The sequence below is a fragment of the Triturus cristatus genome, chromosome 2_1 (assembly GCF_964204655.1).
Source record: "Triturus cristatus chromosome 2_1, aTriCri1.1, whole genome shotgun sequence".
Lineage (NCBI taxonomy): Eukaryota > Metazoa > Chordata > Amphibia > Caudata > Salamandridae > Triturus > Triturus cristatus.
Genome location: NC_140581.1, coordinates 1,058,899,386 through 1,058,917,980, shown reverse-complemented (window position 1 = coordinate 1,058,917,980; position 18,595 = coordinate 1,058,899,386). Strand labels below are relative to the sequence as shown.

At 42.5% G+C, this 18,595-nt stretch overlaps 1 protein-coding gene across 1 annotated transcript in view; it reads right to left on the bottom strand.

Annotated features, from left to right (window-relative positions):
- MTTP (microsomal triglyceride transfer protein) overlaps nucleotides 1-18,595 on the bottom strand; it is a 277,369-nt gene that overhangs the window by 106,689 nt on the left and 152,085 nt on the right. The window contains exons 10-11 of the mRNA XM_085635746.1: nucleotides 15,118-15,225; nucleotides 9,779-9,991 (exon numbers count right to left, since the gene is read on the bottom strand). Of these exons, the coding sequence (XP_085491872.1) occupies nucleotides 9,779-9,991; nucleotides 15,118-15,225 (321 nt within the window). The remainder of the gene's footprint in view (nucleotides 1-9,778; nucleotides 9,992-15,117; nucleotides 15,226-18,595) is intronic.

Genomic DNA, 18,595 nt, shown 5'->3' with positions numbered 1-18,595 from the left:
ATCATTCTCAATAGCAGTTGGGAGGCCGAATCTTGGAATCAACTCCCTCAACAATAATTTTGCAACTATAAGGCTATCTGCCCTTCTTGTGGGAAATGCTTCCACCCATTTGATGAACAGTCATACTATTACCAAGTCATATTTCATGCCATTAAACTGTGGCATCTCAATAAACTCTGCCTGCAATCTCGTAAATGGGCCTTCTGATTAGCCAACATGATTCATATTCATAACAGTTTTCTTGCCCTAATTAATTAAATGATTTGTTAAACAACAGCGACACACATATTCAGCAACATGTCTTTTCGAAATCCTGTATTTTCTAAAATCCTAACCAGAATATCCCTTCCTCTATGAGTTTGATTATGCAAATATTTACACATGGGCTGCAACACTGAGTCTGGCAGGACATATTTCGGATCTGAATTTACATATAAATCCTAATAATTATTTTTATAGCCCAGTCTGTCCCACTTCCTTTTTTCATTTTCAAGAACATCTTCCTGCGGGCCAGTCAATTCACTCAAAGGTGTTGGCATTGAATCCTTAAAGAAACAATTTCAATTATTTGAATTCTGTACAGTATTTTGAAATCATGATTTTATTTTTCTTGAACAATTGAGTCTTATATTGCACAATAACTGGCCATCTGATCCACATATCTATTTCCTAATGTAACTATGTTCTTGCCAGCTTTATGAGCTGTGCAATTAAAAATCGGCCACTTCTTTTGGTTTCTGAATTAGATCCAACAAATCCAAAATATACATACTATTTTTGATCAGAGCTTCCAAGATGTTGTAAATCCCCTTTGTGACCAGAGCTGTCCATAATCATGAACAACACCAAACCTATTGGCTATCTGTATACATTGTCACACTCACATTTTTATAAAGGCAACCAATGCTGTCACTTGCGCTGGTGTCACATTTGGTAAGGACAATGCTTCAAATGTCTCTGTGATAGCGCATACTGTATAAGCAGCTTTCAGTCCACCATACTGGTCTCGTAGACAGAAACTATCACCAAATGACATCAGATCTTTCAGTTCTAATAGGAAATCTTTTATGGCTAGTCTTGGTTTTGAGCATAATTTGTTCTCTTCTGTGCAATCATGCTCCAACAATCATTTTCTTCTTCCCTGTCTTGCAAACCTTGTCTGAAAATGGAGTCAGTGTTGCTGGATTCAGAACATTACATTTTCAAATGGAAATATGCTCTGCTACAAGAATAGTTTGCTCATAAATCATCAATCTACTGTTCATTATGTGCTGTGTTCTTGTTAAAAGAATCTCAACTGAATGAGGGGCACAGACAATTAAAGTATGCACGATCACTTTCCCCTCACTTTCCTTAATGGCCAAAAAAACAGCTGCAACTAATTTCAAACAACCTGGAAGTCTTACAGTTACTGGATCAAATTCTCCGGAAAGATATGCCATTGGTAGCAAAGGCTTTCTATGTATCTGAGTGAGAATTGAAAGTGCACCTCCATCTTTTTCATGACACAAAAGAACAAACGTCATATTGTAGTCAGGCATTTTTTGGAAGTATCAAGACACTCATCATTTACCGGTACCGGCAGGGATGGACTGGGAACCAAAACCGGCCCTGGCAAAGTGCTTGGCTGCCCCCCCTGGGGGGATTGGAGGTTCCACCGAGCTTTTTGCCAGGGCTGGTTTTTGGCCAATTTTGTTACAGGGCCGATTTTGCAGCTATGCTGCAAAAACGGCCCTGTAACAAAAACGGCCCCCAGGGGCACAAAATCGGCCCCCAACCATGCGGCCCACCGGGGGATTGCCCGGTGCCCACTACGGCCAGTCCAGCCCTGGGTACCGGACCCTGTAGATCATTGCATGTCAACCTTATTAAAGGTTTCACAAACAAGAAAAAGTTTGGTCTCCACTGCTGACAGTACCTAACAATGCCAAGAAACAACCCAACCTTCCTCTCGGTGGTTGGTGGACTCAATTTCACATTTGCAGAGACACATTCTTTAAAAAAATTCCTAACACCACTTTCAATATGGAGTCTGAGATAAATAACTTCTTTTTTTACAAAACTGCATTTCAGTTGGGGGAGGCTTTATGCACACTGTCAGCTAAGTGGTTTAACAAGGCAATAGTATCCAGTTAACAGTTCTCCTTTGTCTTAGATGGCATTAACAAGTCATCAATATACTAGGACTAGTTTACATGGTAAATTTAGACTTTCTAAATCTTTCTTCAGAATTTGGGAGAAAATTGAAGGACTCTCAGTATATCCCTCTGGGATCCTGCACCACACAAGAACTTTATTCAAAAATTGAAATACAAAGAGGAACTGTAAGTCCTCATATAATGGGATTGAGAAGAATTGCTTGGCATAAGTCAATGGCCCTATAACATTATGCTTCTGATGGACTTTGAAACAGAATTACTGCTAGATTTGGTATCACTGTTAAACAAGAAACAACAATTGTATTTCTTTTTCAGAGATCCTGCATGATTCTCAATTTGCCATTTATCTTTTAAATTCCCATTTTATTTATTTATTTATTTATGGGTTTTGTATAGCGCCTGAATCACCCCCAAAGGGGTATCCCTGCGCTTTCGGGCATACAGGAGAAGACTAACTCATTCATGATTCTGGAATAGAGCAGTTTTCAAAAACTTTCTGAACTGACGGTGGTCCAGACATTGCCTCAGCGAGGTGGGGAGCTGGTACCAATAGAGGGGAGCAAGATGCGAAAAAGCTTTCTCACTGGTCCTTGACTTCTTGACCCGAGGAACCTCCATAGGAGATTTGGAGCCAGAGCGGAGATCCCTAGAAGGAGTGTAGCGATTAACTTTCTCCGCAAGGTAAACTGGACCGTTACCATACACCGCCTTATGGACAATGCAGCAAACTTTAAACGTTATACTTTTCCGCACCTGCAACCAATGGAGCTGTTGCAGAAACGGAAGGGAGGCCGTTCGGTAAGGGGCATTTAGTACCAAACGAGCCGCTGTATTCTGGACTACCTGTAGACGATCCAGCGATGACTCATTAGCTGAGACAAGCAAGGCATTGCAGTAGTCCAGTCTGCTCAATACCAGAGCCTGGATAAGAGTTTTACGTGTAGAGTCTGGAAGGAAAGGGAAGACTCGTCTCAGCAGACTAAGCACATGGAAGCAGGAGCCGACAGTATGGACACCTGTTCTTTCATATTCAAGGCCTGCTCGATGCAAATTCCTAGATTTTTAACTACTGTCTTAGGCACGGGACAATTGCAAGGACTACCAAGTATTCCTCCGAGAATTCCCTGCTTGATCGTTTTTTTCAATCACTGGCTTCATTGCTTCCTCTGCCTCCTTTGTAAATCTGTATTGCCTTATTCTCTAAAATATTGAATCTGGCTTGATCTTTATTTTCACTTGTCCTGCTCTTTTAATCAGGCTAATTTCGTTACCAGTGCAATCCCATACCTCTTCTTTGACAATAGGCAGATCATCCAGAGGCAGATCATCTTCTGTTAAATCTGGGTTCAATTCAACTCTTGTGTCTTACAAATGTAAAAACTGAAACCTCATCTTGCTTTTCATTTGCAACATGAACTGGTGTGACATATATCACACAATTCATCTTACAAAGAAGGCCACTTCAAAGTGAATTTATGGGACTCAACATATATAATGTAAACTGATGTTTATTCTTTATCTGTCCTATTTTAACTGGACCATCTGCTATAAACTGATTCACAATTTGTTTTTGTAGCTGATCCCTACAACTTGGACTTCCACAGAATGAACTGTAGAATGGGTAACCCCATATCAATCAGAAATAAAAAACAAGGTGGCCATTGACTCCATCAATTTATGGGCCTCTCTGGTTTACCTCCAGGACTGCACCAAGCACGCAATTCTCCTCCCTGCTCAGACACCGCCATTGTGAACTACTCCCTGCCTCATTTAACTGAAATTTAAATGACTAATTTAAAATCATAGTATTATTGTTGCCACCCTTTATTATATGACATTTCACCAAATCCCATTTATAAAATTCCAATACAAATTTCTTTAGGTGGAGGCTCTACCACCGCTGTTCTCACAAAAGCAAGTCTGTGTCTGGTCCTCTAATATCCTGCTTCCACTTGTACTTCTCATTGCCAATGTGGCTGTAATTTCTGTTGGAGAACATGGTACAATCCTAGTAGGGGCGTGTAGTATTCCTGTGTCTCCCCCAGCATCCTTTTCAACCTCTATAACAATCTGGGTTGCCTCCATTGATCTATTCTATATGAAGGAAGTCTAGAACTCACCAGCTCACTTATGATTTGGTCATCATCTCATCTGACTCTTTGTTTTTTTTTTAATTTGATCACATTCTTATTTTTCTCGTTTCCTGCTGTTTTTTTAGTAACTATAGCAGGAAACATTTTTGCACATTCCATCATATCTTCTCTCCAACCATTCTCTTGGTCTAATTTACTTTCTAGCCAACCCCTGAATTACTTGTTTGTGTTTTTCGCTTTCTTTTTCCTCCCTTTTTCACCGTACAGTCCCATTTAATAAGCACCTCAAACTGTGTGGTTATAGGCCCTGGCTTCATTTCGTACATAGTTTATCTTATTAAACCTAGCTTAGTAATATTAAAAGTGCTTTCCATTAGAAATTGTAAAACCTCATCATGTGCTGTATATTTATTCCACTCAGTGATCCAGGTGCACATACTATACCAAATCCTCTACCATCATTTCATATGCTGGCATTCCTTCACTTGGCTAATTCTGACTCTCCCTAGTTATATCATACTTAGGTTTGTAAATACACCACCCATGTTTACAACTAAATGCACATAAAACAAACTTAACACCACAGTAAAACACTATAAACAAACTTAGTGAACAACAGTCAATAACAGCACATCTCTTGTAAAAGATAAACCTATCACAACGTGACATTGCCAGACCTATCAATTAGTCTAATGTCTCACCAATCCCAGCATGGATCCCTAATTGAGCAACCAATCACAGCACAACTTTTTTGTGATCAGGAAAATATATAAGGAATCTTTTAAAAACCATTTACAATAACTCAAGTTAAACATTCAAGCCTGAAAAGAAAATCTGATTCAGAATCCCGATAGATGTGTAAGTGGCACCGCACTCTACTCACACGGTACAGAAAATTATCAATATCTCGAGAGCTTGGATTTATGTGAAAACCAATAATCACCTCAAATTAATGCAGTTACAAAAGAACATGGAAATTGGATTACAAATATGAATATTCCATCAACAAAAAAGTAAGCAATCCACATTGGACCTGCATTCATGACAAATCCACACAATTTAACACAGAAACAAAAGTCCACCATCACAACTCATACTCCAAGACACAGTTACAAACACAATTTTGATCTATTCATACTTACACTCCAAATTTGTTCAGGAAAACACAGCCAATACAGCTAGTCACTTCCCTGAGAATCTGACACTGGGAAATTGGCAAATTTCTAAAAACTATTTTCTTCTTCAATCTGGGCATAAAAGGCTTAGCATTTTAAAAAAAACATTTGGGGGTCCCCTTAAAGAGGAGGTGCTCTTACGCTAACCACCCTCTGCCTCCAAAACTTGTGGGAGACAAATCCCCATAATCTCTTGAACCCAAATATGAAATGAACCCCAAATTCTACTTTCGGCAGTTTAGCTCTGTAAAACTTCTCATTGATGTAACAGTAAGAGACTACCTCCAATAACAATGACATATGTTTAGCTGAGTAAAGACAAATTGGAAACTGAGACTTTTTCATTAACTGAGTTCTAAATCAAAAATAAAGTGTCAAAAGATTTATTACAGAATAGTTGATATAAACAATACAAAGAAATGCATAATTTGACATGAAGGCTCAGATGCAGAAGACTGAATCCCAAATCTCGGAAAATAAAGTCTCAAAATAAACTGACAGAGCCTCTGAAGGAAAATGAAAAGTCAGCCAGATCCTTCAAGCCCAAAGGCTTTCATATACAATTTATTCATATCAACTAATACAACTGAAAATTCAGCATGGTATGATCATAGTTAGGACAGTGGGAAATCAAAACCAACATTGTAGTTTTAAAAGTTCTAAACACTAACCCATTTCTTAAGGTAATAGAAATCTTCTATTTGCTTTCTCAGCAACTGCACTCCGGAGATGTACTAGATATTATGAAACATTTCTCAAACAGTAGGTCAAGGAAATATGTTACTCTGCACACCTGCATCAGAACTTTGAGCAAATATCCTTCAAAATGATACATTGGGTACATGATGGAAAGTTTCATTCACAATACACAGATTCTAAACAATAGTTCTTTTATATCTTAATCTCTGTTTTCCGCGGAAACTGTGGGGGGAGAAGAATAGCAGCCAGTCGCTGATTCGGAGGGGGAATAAACAGGAGCAAGATGAGCAGAATACTAGTAATTACATCCATTTTAAATAAATGTTGTCTTGTTCAAAAATGTGGCATTACTATACCTCATTATTGCTCACACTTCTCAACAAAATAATCAAATAGTGTTAAGCACCAAATCATTAATTCATCAGTTAAGATCATGAGCATCATTACAAATATAAATTTGTCAACCAAAATTGCACAGTTAAAAAAACAGCTTCTACAATGATACTTCATTACTGTGACAAATGCTTCAGTGAAGATTATACTTATGGAGATAATGATGTAACTTTGTACTGCAGCAGGTTTTCCTGATAGGGGTGAAGTGTGTGTGTGAGTATCTGCAGGATTTCTCCACGGTTTATTGGGATCTTAAGTCAAGCTGTCAATGTCTCCATTAATTGGAAACTGCAGTTACCATCAATAACTGTAACTCAATCAACATCATTCTAGACTGTTTTATATTTTGTAGAGAGAGCGCATTCGAGCTATGACAAAAAAAATACAACAGTAAGCTCACGGTATTTCCACAGATAAGGTCACCTCCTGTCTTTCCTTTCAAAAGCTTCAAAACTCCAACTATGTAGAGAAGATCTATAGTCTACATCAGATATTACAAGAGGACAGTGTCTACAGAGAATGGAATCTCTACAGCAGCTAGGTGTCATAAGTAGGGGGTAAATGGAATCATCTGTAAAACATGTTTTGTGAGTCCTCACAAAAGACACAGAAAAAAGTGGACTGCTGATGTGACTTGTTGTTCTGCTAATAAAACAAAATAATTTGTTTATTAAAAAAAAGACACAGAATAAAAGTATGCAAAGGTGCTCTCCCACAGACTGGTGTTCTTTGACCCAATGGACCTACACACACAAAATGGAAGATGAGGGGGCCATCAGTAGAAAAGCAAACTGACACACATGTAAGGACACTTTTACACAGCTCCTTGTAGAGATGGGACAGCAATATGAGAACCATACTGCTTTTCTGAACCAACAACAGTAAGGGGCACATATTTATTAGCCCCCCCAGTAGGTAAAAGAACGGTTCATTTGAAACCATCGCTACATGTATATGCCCTATTTCAAATGGGAAACAGAAGGCAAAATAAGTAGTCTCCCACATACAAATCGTCAGTGTCTCCCAAACTTGTACCTATGAGAGATGTCTAGCCCGATTACAAGTGCCAGCTAAGAAAATATCATTGAATACATCTTAGAAGAATCATCTAGCTGAGTATAGAGAAGTTAGTGGTGGTCTTCTTAAATTCCTGGTGCAAATAAGGATTCTCTGATCCTGAGAAATATTTAATCTTTATCTGGGAGTGCTGCAACCGTATTGCAACTGTAGGGAAGATAGTATATCTCATACCAATCAGTCTGAACAAGTGGGGAACCAGGAATTGTTCCAAGAAGCAAATGTCAACAATTGTATTGAGATCTGTATTAAAAGAGGCACTATTTGTACACTGTAGGGGAGTGCTTATCACTCACCTACAGGGTACACATAATACAGTCTAGAGGCACAAAGCTGTTCCCTTTGTTATAGTCTTCAATTTGTCAAAGGTCTCTGTAAAAAAAAAAGTTTATAGCAAAACTGGAAATACAAGCAGTGGAAGAATGGCCACTCTAGGCTGTAAAATAAATGAGCTACTGAAGGCAGATGGCTTCATCAAAGCACAATTTAAGAGGCAACTATTACAGCCTGCTAGGAGCTGGGCATGCAAGGTCATATAGGTTATTTGGCAATTTGAGTTTGGTGGAAGTCAGGACTTAAATTAAGAGTTGAGCCAGGACAGCCAGACCACCAGCTGCTGTGTGTCACTCCAGATGATGCTGGCCTTGGCTAAGTGTGGGAGCAGTTGGTTGCAGTGTGCATTAAAATGTGCTCCATGCACAGGGGTCTGTGATGATTTGCGAGTAGACAATCTGAGTCAATCTCTCTAAAAATTACTGCCATAGACACTAAGCTTTTAAAATGTCATGATTCACTCCCTGCTGTCTCGTGCCCGTCACTAGAGGCCAGACCTGTAGGACTTTCCGATGTGAAAAAAGCTCCCTAATCTTGGACTACATCTCTGTACTCACTTAAACCTCTAGGATATTCAAAGGCAGGCTTTTGATCCATGTCAGGCTTTGTGACCAGTATAGCTTTTTTTCAAAAGGCTACATTTCCTAGAAGCCGTGACATAATGGCATATCCTGAATCTGATTTCCTCTTTCCTGTAAAATGTCCAGCAATTGAGTTGTATTCCAGATCCTTTCCGGTTTTATGACCGTGAGTACCCTTTTCCAACCAAAGGATGAATTTTCCTAGAATACCATACTCAATGCTTTGTGTCCATCTTGCATCCAAGGAACGATAGAGGAGTCAGTCCTTCTGTAGTCGATAGCTGATAGCCTAATTACACTTTGGACATGTAATTTGTAGTGACCTCTATTAAAGCTTCTATATGTTTCAGTCTAGCAGTGGCCATTGATGCAGTGTTCTTATGTGTATGAACTTTTGTTTCTAGAGATTCCTGATTCCGGTGCAATAGTGATTCCTTTGTTCCTGAACTGACACTGTTCAATGGTGTATGCTTTTTTTCTACTAACACTACTTTGCAATGTTTTCTTTTTTCCTGCAGATGCACTGCTTAGCAGTATATCATTGTTTCTTGAACTAACTTTGTATTTCAGTGCATCATTGTGTCCTGAATCTGTACTGTTGTGCAGTGTATTGTTGAATCCAGGACACTGTTCAGTAGTGTTTTCTAATTAAGATAAGATATTCTGTAGCTTTCCATTTTCCTCATTCAGTACCCATTTGTACCCGTAGGCCCTTATTTAGAGTTTGGAGGATGGGATACTCCATCACAAACGTGGCCGAAATTCTGAATGCTGGATTTCAAGTGCATTATAGCCTATGGCACTTGTAATAGAGCAGAGGGTTATCTGACACTTTGACTGAGTATCCTGTCCACCAAACCCTAAATAAGACGCCCATCATATATCTATAAACAGGAATTTCATGCAGCTACTTCACTTTTGTGTAATACTCTTCCAGTAAATGTTCACCAGGCCCCACACCTCCTGGCCATTCATCAAGTTTTGAAGCGTTACTGGTTTATTGACAGTTATGGTGGAGACCCGTTGTCCTCACCGAGGGACTATTGGTCATAATCCCTATCAATCTGGTGGATTACCATCTGCCATATTTAGAGATCTACACCTGCCTGGTTAAGATCTCTATGCCCTTCAGAGAAGTCACCGCCATGACTTAGACCTTAGAAGTGTAAAATCATTTGTGAATTTAAGAGCAATTCCTTGCCATTCATTGACACTCTCTGTATTTTAATGTTTTTCAGACCTAAAGGTCTGTATTGTGGTGTCCTTACCTCATCTGTGATGAAAGCGATGTCATATTTTTGGAGAGCATTGATGGCGGTGCTGCTGACAGGCCCCTCTCCAGACTCTGCATACTTTAACAGCATGGGCACTCCTTCAGGTAGGCGTGCATTTTTCAGTGCCAAGAGATAGACTTTCACATCTGTACTGTTTCCTGGCTTTTCCAAGCCCTCAAGGATTAAAGTCCTAGCCTCCTGAACAGCCTGAAAGACAAAACACTCATTAATAACACAATGGTTAAACTTTGAGTTCTATGGTTGAACCAAATAATTCACAACAAAAACGTAAAAGTGCGTGCAGAGATTTTGATTGCTGCCTGTCCGCCGTTTTACTTTTTGGGGGGAATTCACAACCATTCCACTAAGTATACCAAGCACAGGTTTCCAGGTGTAATTCATGTGAATTTTCACAAATGATACTATTTGTCCTGTGTGGAGTTCTCTCCAAAGCTGAGAACTCCACACCGATGCAATAGGGGCCACCTGAACAAATGCACCTTTTTTTTTGCTATAGGGATAAAATGTTCACAGTTGAAAAAGCCCTTGCCCAACTTTGGGCAAGTCTGTTGGTGATCGGTTCCTCTTTCCTTGCTGAAAGACATGAAAATGTCCTTGCTGAAAGACATGAAAATGTCCTTGCTGAAAGACATGAAAATCTCCAACCATTTCCAATGTGAAAATGGGTTGGATCAGAGTTTGAGAATGCCCACAAACGTACATGGTTGTGGGCATTCCCAAATTTCCAAAGCAAACCATTCTTTGAAGGGCTCTCTTTCCACCCCTTGAATGGGATTTCCAACTACTGCTTTCTCTGCACTGGTGGTGGAGAAATAAACAGCAGTAAATGGATCTGTGCTTGCCAGAAATCCTTTTGTGGGCTCTTAGCAGGCGTAAAAAAGGTAAATGTAGTCGTTAACTTATGTTTACAACCTCCTTTATCTCTGAGAATAGGGCCTTACATTTTTAAGTTGACTACAATGTTTATTTTAGCAGTAATTTTATTGATGTTTTATGTTATTCAATGTTATTCATCTTATTTTAGCAGTAATTATATTACGCTCTTAAGTAATGTTAATTATTTTTTAATTAAGTTTGTTAATATTGTTCTTAATGTTCGTTTTATTTATTGAAACAAATGGGAGTGAGTACATTTTATTGTCACCTTTTGGATTAGGCAAAACCAGGTATGTAATAAGCATCTCCTTACTAACAGTAACTATAAACGCTAGCAACATTTAAAAAAAGCTTTCTATTCCTGTTTTCTTGTTGTGTTTACCGCGAAAATTATTAAATACACCTTACAGTGGAAGCGTCGACTGAGGCGCTACCCTAATCAGACCTATTCGAGACCATATGCTAATATTTTGCCTGAATCAGCTTTTTTCTTGTATTTAAATATAACAGGGTGAGATGAGGACTGCAGTTCTCGCTGATATTTAAAGGCACATGTTCTGGGAAACACTTAGGTGAGAGGCCCAATGCCTTTGCAACTGTCAAAAAGTGATTTATTTTTTCTGAGTTTCCTAATAAACAAGTAGAAACTTTCATATACTTTCATTGGTTGACAAAGCTTGTAGACGACTCCTGGCACAACTATACCAAATTGGAAACTAAAAACTTTTCATCTCTGCATACTAATGATCAGTTAGGTTTAAGGCAGATTCCACCATAATGTTTCGAACTGTCCCTCAGACATAGACTAAAGTGTAAGTTACAAGTGTACTGATGAGTATGTGAAGTAGTACTCCATTAGTACTAGTTTACTTATAATAAATGCCTTTGTGAATAGGGCCCGATTTCTGTAAATGTTTGATGCAGTCAAATAGCTCAAAGGCAGTTAGAAACGTCAACATTATAACTAAAAGCCCAGTCGTGGCCAGCATGGTTCACAGGTTAGGGGGGGCGGGCGTGGGATCATGCGGGGTGGGTGGGTTTAAATAATAAAAAATAAAAAAAACTCACCTTTCTCGGGACCCGCGTCTTCACTGCTCGGGCTGATCCTGCTTTCCTGCCTGCGCAGGAACAGGAAGCAGGCAGCCTTCCTTCCCTCCCCTAAGCCAATCACAACGCTGCAATGGCAGCATTGTGACTGGTTGGGACGCGGACCACACAGGTTTCAATGGGGAGGCCATTTTCTCCATGTAGGCTGCATGCAGCCTACATGGAGAAAAGGGATTGTGCGCATGACTGGTTTGGTCGGCCCCAGAGAGCCAACCAAACAGTCAGGGCCTGCAGCATTGGACATTCCACTCCTCCCCTGCCCTCAAGCAGACCCGCCCACTCGCCCACCCACCCCTAACCAAAACCTTCTGCTTTCTCGCAGTGCGAGAAGCAGAAACATAAAATGGTATTTATAATGCAGAAAGCAGTGGGGCAATGCTCCTCCGCCCACATGAAGGAGCCGCCACTGTAAAAGCCCCTTGGCAAACACTATTCCCAGGGCAACAAACTATTTTTTTCACAGATACTAGGCTGAGCAGAGACACTGAGTGACACTGATGTCCATCTCTTAAAGTTCACATGGAATCTAGTGCCTTCCCTCAAGAACATATCAGTAAGTGGGCTTTATGTCACATATCCACACTCCACTAAAGGAACTCCTCCCTGGGGCAGAGTATTGGAAGGCAATGACTTGTGCTGCCTTATGTTATTTCAGATTTACCAACCACCATCGAGCCATGAAAGGTAGCCTTGCATGGCTTAATAAATCTCATCTAGGTTTTGTATCACCCTTGCACTACCTTGCATGGTGCATGGGTCACGCAAAACTTTCATTAATATGCCCCGTAATGTTTTCCACTTTGAAAGTTGGCATGAGTGATACAGAATTAGTTATCGCTCAGTAAGACGTATTTACTCTGGTTCTAAAGCTGTTAGTGGTCACTGGCCAATAACACTAGTTGGTATTGTCATTTGATACTGATGTTTAAGGGCCTTGTGTGCAACAGTGCTTGAAATGGAGAACCATATCACTCCCTTAAAAACCTTGACTGTCCAAGAGCAGTGAATGGAGAATCTTGGGCCAATCGAAGTATTCGGTGAAGGGTTTATATGTCTTTGGCAACAATTGTGACTTAGTGAACGTAGCAAAGATGAAAGACAATAGAATTCAGTTTCCCATGTTTGCCATAAGAAGTCTGCCTTCTGGCCTAGATTTGTGGCGGCTCCAGTTGCAGTTAGACAGCTCAGTGGCACTGAGCTTGTGGGTTTCCCACGAAAAGATTGAAAACCCAAAAAATCCAGAGATGTTCTGATAGTGTCCCCATGTTCAGTAAAAAGGGCTACTGAATTTTTGTAAGTCATCATCCAGATGGGCTAAAGTCCAGAAAGGGACATCAAGTTATAACAGCCAAGAAGGTGCTGAATGGGATTCCCTGAGTGGGACTATCACCTAAGTTACCAAACTATATTAACTCATATCTTAGAAACGACCAGTTGAGGTCAAGATTTTCGGTTGGCAGTGGTCACTGACATGAATAGATGCACCTACAGCATTGGTAAGTTTTAGCAGTAAGGACATGCAAGAGGGATTTAGGGGAGTTTCCAACGGCAGGTTCCAACAGTTTTAATTCTGGAACAGTTACAGAATATCTATGAAACAATCTACAAATGAGAAGAGAGTGCATCTTTGTGGTTTTTGCAGTGCAGTGGGAAGGCAGTTGGGTAGCTTTTTCCTGCTGGTCAATGGTTTATGCATTCCATCTAAGCTATGGATCAGGAAAGATTTACAGGGTTGCTAGACAAAATAAAGCACAACAAAGGAACTGTAGAGCTCAGGTACTGTGGTAGTCAGACACTGCAGGGAGCCAATGTGGACTCACTCTGCTCACCATGCACCCTTGAGGTTAATCCAGGGACCAAGGAAGCAAGTATATCCAGGTGGAAATGTCCACACGACAAGACAATCTGACGGAGGACCATCATTTTGTGTAGGCCCATGGAGTGACATACCTGAACACATTTCCCTCCGCACTTAGGTTTCTGGAAACACAACCCACGCATGTGAAACATGCCACACAAAGTGCACAGTGAACTATGCACCATGGGTGTAGGATAAGGACCACCGTTACGAGGAAGTGAACAGATGTACTGGTAAGAGACTAGTCGGTCCTCTCTACTCCAGGGTTAGGGGTAAAAAGCCTTGTGCCCTTTTTGATTAGAATTGGCTTGCCACCGACTACCAGTGATGCATAGGCTGGTATGTGGAGGAAATAGCCACCCTCAACGGTGAATGGGATTACTCTTTGGGTGCAATATATAACAAGTTAAATGTGGGTTCTGCAATTGAAACATGGAGCCCCTTAAGTGGAATCATAGATTTTCAAGTCCACTGTGGAAAACACAGGGCAAGCCAGAAAATGAGGTAACCTACACCAACTTTACCTCAGATACAACAGTTGTGTTCACCATTGCAGAACTGAGGGAGGACACACACAAGACTCTCCGCATTTAAAGTAGCTCCAAAATGTGAAACACCTTCATATGTTGATAGTATAAAACAATGCAGTTCTATTCAATCTTTGTTCACATAAATAAGGTGTGAATGTATCATTTCACTCGAATCCTCTGGCTACTCCACAGAAAGTCTCAACGGTTAGTGTTCACTGTTCTCTTGGCTGAAAAGAACTATGATCATGTTCATGACAAATTCAGTAAATATCCCATTGGTGCCACAATTACTGTATGTATGCATGTTTGGGCATTTATATAGTCCAAACTTGCCTACAGAGTGCTCCACAAAGGTTAAGTAGAGTGGGGAGTACAAAGGTGGGGCATGAGGAAGGGTATGCAGGCAGGACAAGCAGAAATAACAGCGGGGTCTTTCATTAGTAGGGTTACACATTACACATGCATGAGTACAACACTCCACATTAAGGTTTAGTACTATGAGGAACCCTTATTTATGCATTGGTTGGCTACCCATGGATTTTGCACTGGACAAGAAACAAGCTGCCGGTTAGATTTAAAGGATGAGGAGATCACATTAAAAAAACATAAGACAGCAACATCACATAGATTGCAATCAGTGCCACTAAACAGCATCTCATTAAACATAACATGATATCAAGACTGTAAACCCACCTGCATTTTGGCCAGATCTCGCCAGGACAAGATAAATAGTATGTCTCTTATCTGCTATCTGATTTTTGGAGTGAAATACTCTAGTTCTAATCTTGTTTAGCCAAGGTCTGGCACATATTGACTTTTCTATCAACTATTAAATATTCATTACCATTATTTTTCCTGTTATTACCACTACATCTGTTATATGCTACATGTTATGGGATGGGTAAGTAGAACAGCAAAGGAATGACAGTGGACCAATTTACCGGAAGTTTGCAGCCTCCAGTCAAACACAGCTTCCTGATGAGGGCCCCCAAAATGATCACAATGGTGTCTCGGATTTCATCGTTTGCAATGGTTCCTTTGTAAGTATCCTGTTGTGTTTAAAATTGAAAATCTTTTGTTATGCAGAGCAATATGTTTAAATATATGTCACAAATTCAGAACACCAAAACACACCCATGGCTATTGTAAATGGGTAAAGTACAAATTTCTGGCACTTACCAAACATGTGGAATTAATATTTACTTCCTTAGAAAGACAATGAATTGAATGGAAAGATTCTGGCTAAAACCAAAAGAGGTAGTGGTTGTAGGGGGCAGGCTGGGTGAAGCAATGGAAAGTGGGGAGCGGCTGATGAAGATGACTCCGGAGGAAGAGGAGTGGCATGTGTATGGAGTTGAATTATTCTGTATGAAATATATCAATGCAGCCCTGCCAAGTACCAAATATCAGAGGCTAGACTAGCTCATTACAGTGTGGTGGTCCACATGAAGCACTAAAATGCGAAATCACCCATTATAGCGCCTCCTCAGCTGTCAAGCGCTGGAGCGCTACTATAATAACTAGCACTGACTGAGCAAAGGTGGCAGCGTGTGGTCCGCACTGCTTGTGGTGTGGGTGCTGCCTCGGCTGCCCCAGTCACTCTGGCTACATTCACCCATGGCATTCTGATTCATGTGATGTTACATCAGAGTGACTGCACTGATTTGCCCTATGGCTGCGCAGCTGAGACAGGAGAGGACACTTTACAGGCGGGACGTCCCAGAGCAGTTATGTTCAGTTTGACAGTCGTCACCCGCTGCTGTATTGCTCGTAGTTTTGTGCACCGCAGTCCAGCCAGTGAGGATTGTAGCGCTCTAGTGCTCCGAGGGTCTCAGGTTGAGCCCCGGAAGCACGCCGCACAATGTATCACTTTCTGGCCAGGCGTGGCCAGAAAGCTTTAAATAAAGGGACCGAAGTGGCACGGCACTTCCGGTCCACACCAGAGCAGCAACAGTGTGGGTGTCATTTACTGCGCATATCTGGCGACGCGGCGCTGCAGGGCTAGCCTGGTCTTGGGTCCCTACACTGGCGACGAGGGTGGGATGCCCGCAAACCAAACGGCGCCAGCCGGCGGCATTACCTGCCAGAGCAACAGATGACCCGATCGCCCCAGCTGCAGCACCAGAGCGGAGCACCGACGACGGCGGCAACCACCGGAAGCAAAACTACACTCACCGGTAAGCAGCGTGAGCAAGGAGCTGCGTGTGGCACCGGCGGTAGCAACGGCAGGAAGGCCCAAGGCAGAGACGCTCGCTGAAGGAAGCGACCCGGCAGCAGGCCCAGCAGTGCGCGCATACGCAGAGAAAGCGAGGCGTCGTCACCAGAGAGAGAGAGGCCCTGGGAGAGCACGAGGCCTAGCGAGCACCATAGAGACCCAGCGAGGCGGCCGACCACACCACGGGACGACGCAGTCAAGCCCAAGCGAGCACAAACAGCGCCCCATCAAGCATTGGCCAAAACAAAGACAAACACAAACAAACATTGGCCAAGACAAACACCAACAAACACGAGCAAATACAACCAGTAATCCAATAGAAAGACGCCCAAAAGAAAAGCGCCCAGCTACCTCCCAGCACCAAAATGACCACAAATCCAGGAGGGGCATCTGGGGGAGCCGGCCAGGCTCAACAAGCAGCACCACCTGCGCCAGCATTAAACATCGGAACACATCCGCCAATACCGTCAGCCCACTCACAGATCCAAGCACTACCACCTTTCAGCGAACTGATAGACCCAGGGACAGCAGCTCCCCGATGGGCTGTGTGGCTAGGGCAGCTCAACAACTACTTCACTGCCACTAGGGAAAAAGATAACGAAGTAAAGAGGTCCCTGTTGTTACACTTTGGGGGCACGGAACTGTACAAATTATTCAAACACCTCCCGGACACAGGAGATGACGATGACTACGACGCGGCGGTCAACGCGCTGAACGCACATTTCGACCCCCAGCTAAACCCGCACTATGAGCGATTCAAGTTTCGCCAATCCAGACAAAGGGAAGGAGAAACCATGGATGCGTTCCATGCACGGTTGAGAGATCTCATAAGCACGTGCACGGATGATGACGAAAAGAAAGAAGTGACCGCACAGCTTATCCAGGGCTGCCGCAACAAAAACCTAAGAACACTCATTCTAAGGCAACCGCGCATCACACTTGAAGAAATATTGATCCTGGCCAGATCCCACGAACTATCGGAAGCACGTGCAACAGCAATGGAAGCAGCCCTGAACCTGCGGGCAGAAGCAGGAACCGTGGTGAAGACAGAAAGGGTGGATGCAGTCCGCCACACCAGTCGGGGAAGCAGAGGAGGATGGCCGACCAGGACGCCACGCCGAACGTCATGCGGATACTGTGGCCGAGACGCACACAACCAAGATGGCTGCCCGGCACGTGGCAAGACATGCTCAACATGCGGAATACCCAACCATTTCGCAAGCGTGTGCAGGGGTGGCTCCCGAGGAAGAGGGGCGTCAGGGAGAAAACCAATCACAGGAGCCGTGAGACAGCTATCGCTAGACGACGCAACGTCGTCTCGATCACACAGATCGCCGAGGCAATCCCAATTCGACGAAACATCCACAGAAGATGAAGATGAATGCTACTACGTGTCGTTCGTAAGTGAACTAAAGAAGAGGCGGAGACCCCAGCCGAAATGCCAAATACACATCGACGGATCCCCAGCGACGGGCGTCATTGACACGGGAGCCACCGTGAATGTCATGGGAATCCAACACTATAAAGCACTGAAGCCAAGACCCAAGCTAGTCCCCTCGAAGGCGCGAATACTAACATACGGCAGCCAGGAACCCCTCCCGCTGCGAGGGAAGATGACGGTCCAAGTAAAGGCGGACGGCAATGAGGTGACGACAACGTTCCATGTAGTAGACCAGGAAGCAGACCTGCTCGTAGGTAGCAACACAGCGGAAGACCTCAGCCTCATTGCATTTGCAAACGCCGTCAAAGCACTCCAAACAGAAGACATCCTAGAAATGTTCCCCACATTATTCAAAGGCCTCGGCACAATCAAACGACCGCCGATCAAGTTGCACATCGACCCCGCCATCCAGCCCGTAGCCCTGAGGCACAGAAGGATACCATTCCACTTGCGCGCAGCCGTCGAAAAGGAACTCAACCAACTAACGCAGGATATCATCAGCTCAGGCTAGCGGAGGAGAGCCGCTACATCACAACCTTCTCAACGCACCTGGGGCTGAGACGATACAAGCGACTAAATTTCGGCATCTCATCCGCAGCCGAAATCTTCCAAAACACAATTAAGGAACTCCTGACAGGAATTGACGGAGTGCTGAATGTCAGCGACGATATCTTGATTTACGCACAAACAAGTGAGGAACACCACCGAAGACTGAAGGCCACCCTACAGAGACTTGCACAGTATGGCGTCACGTTACACAAAG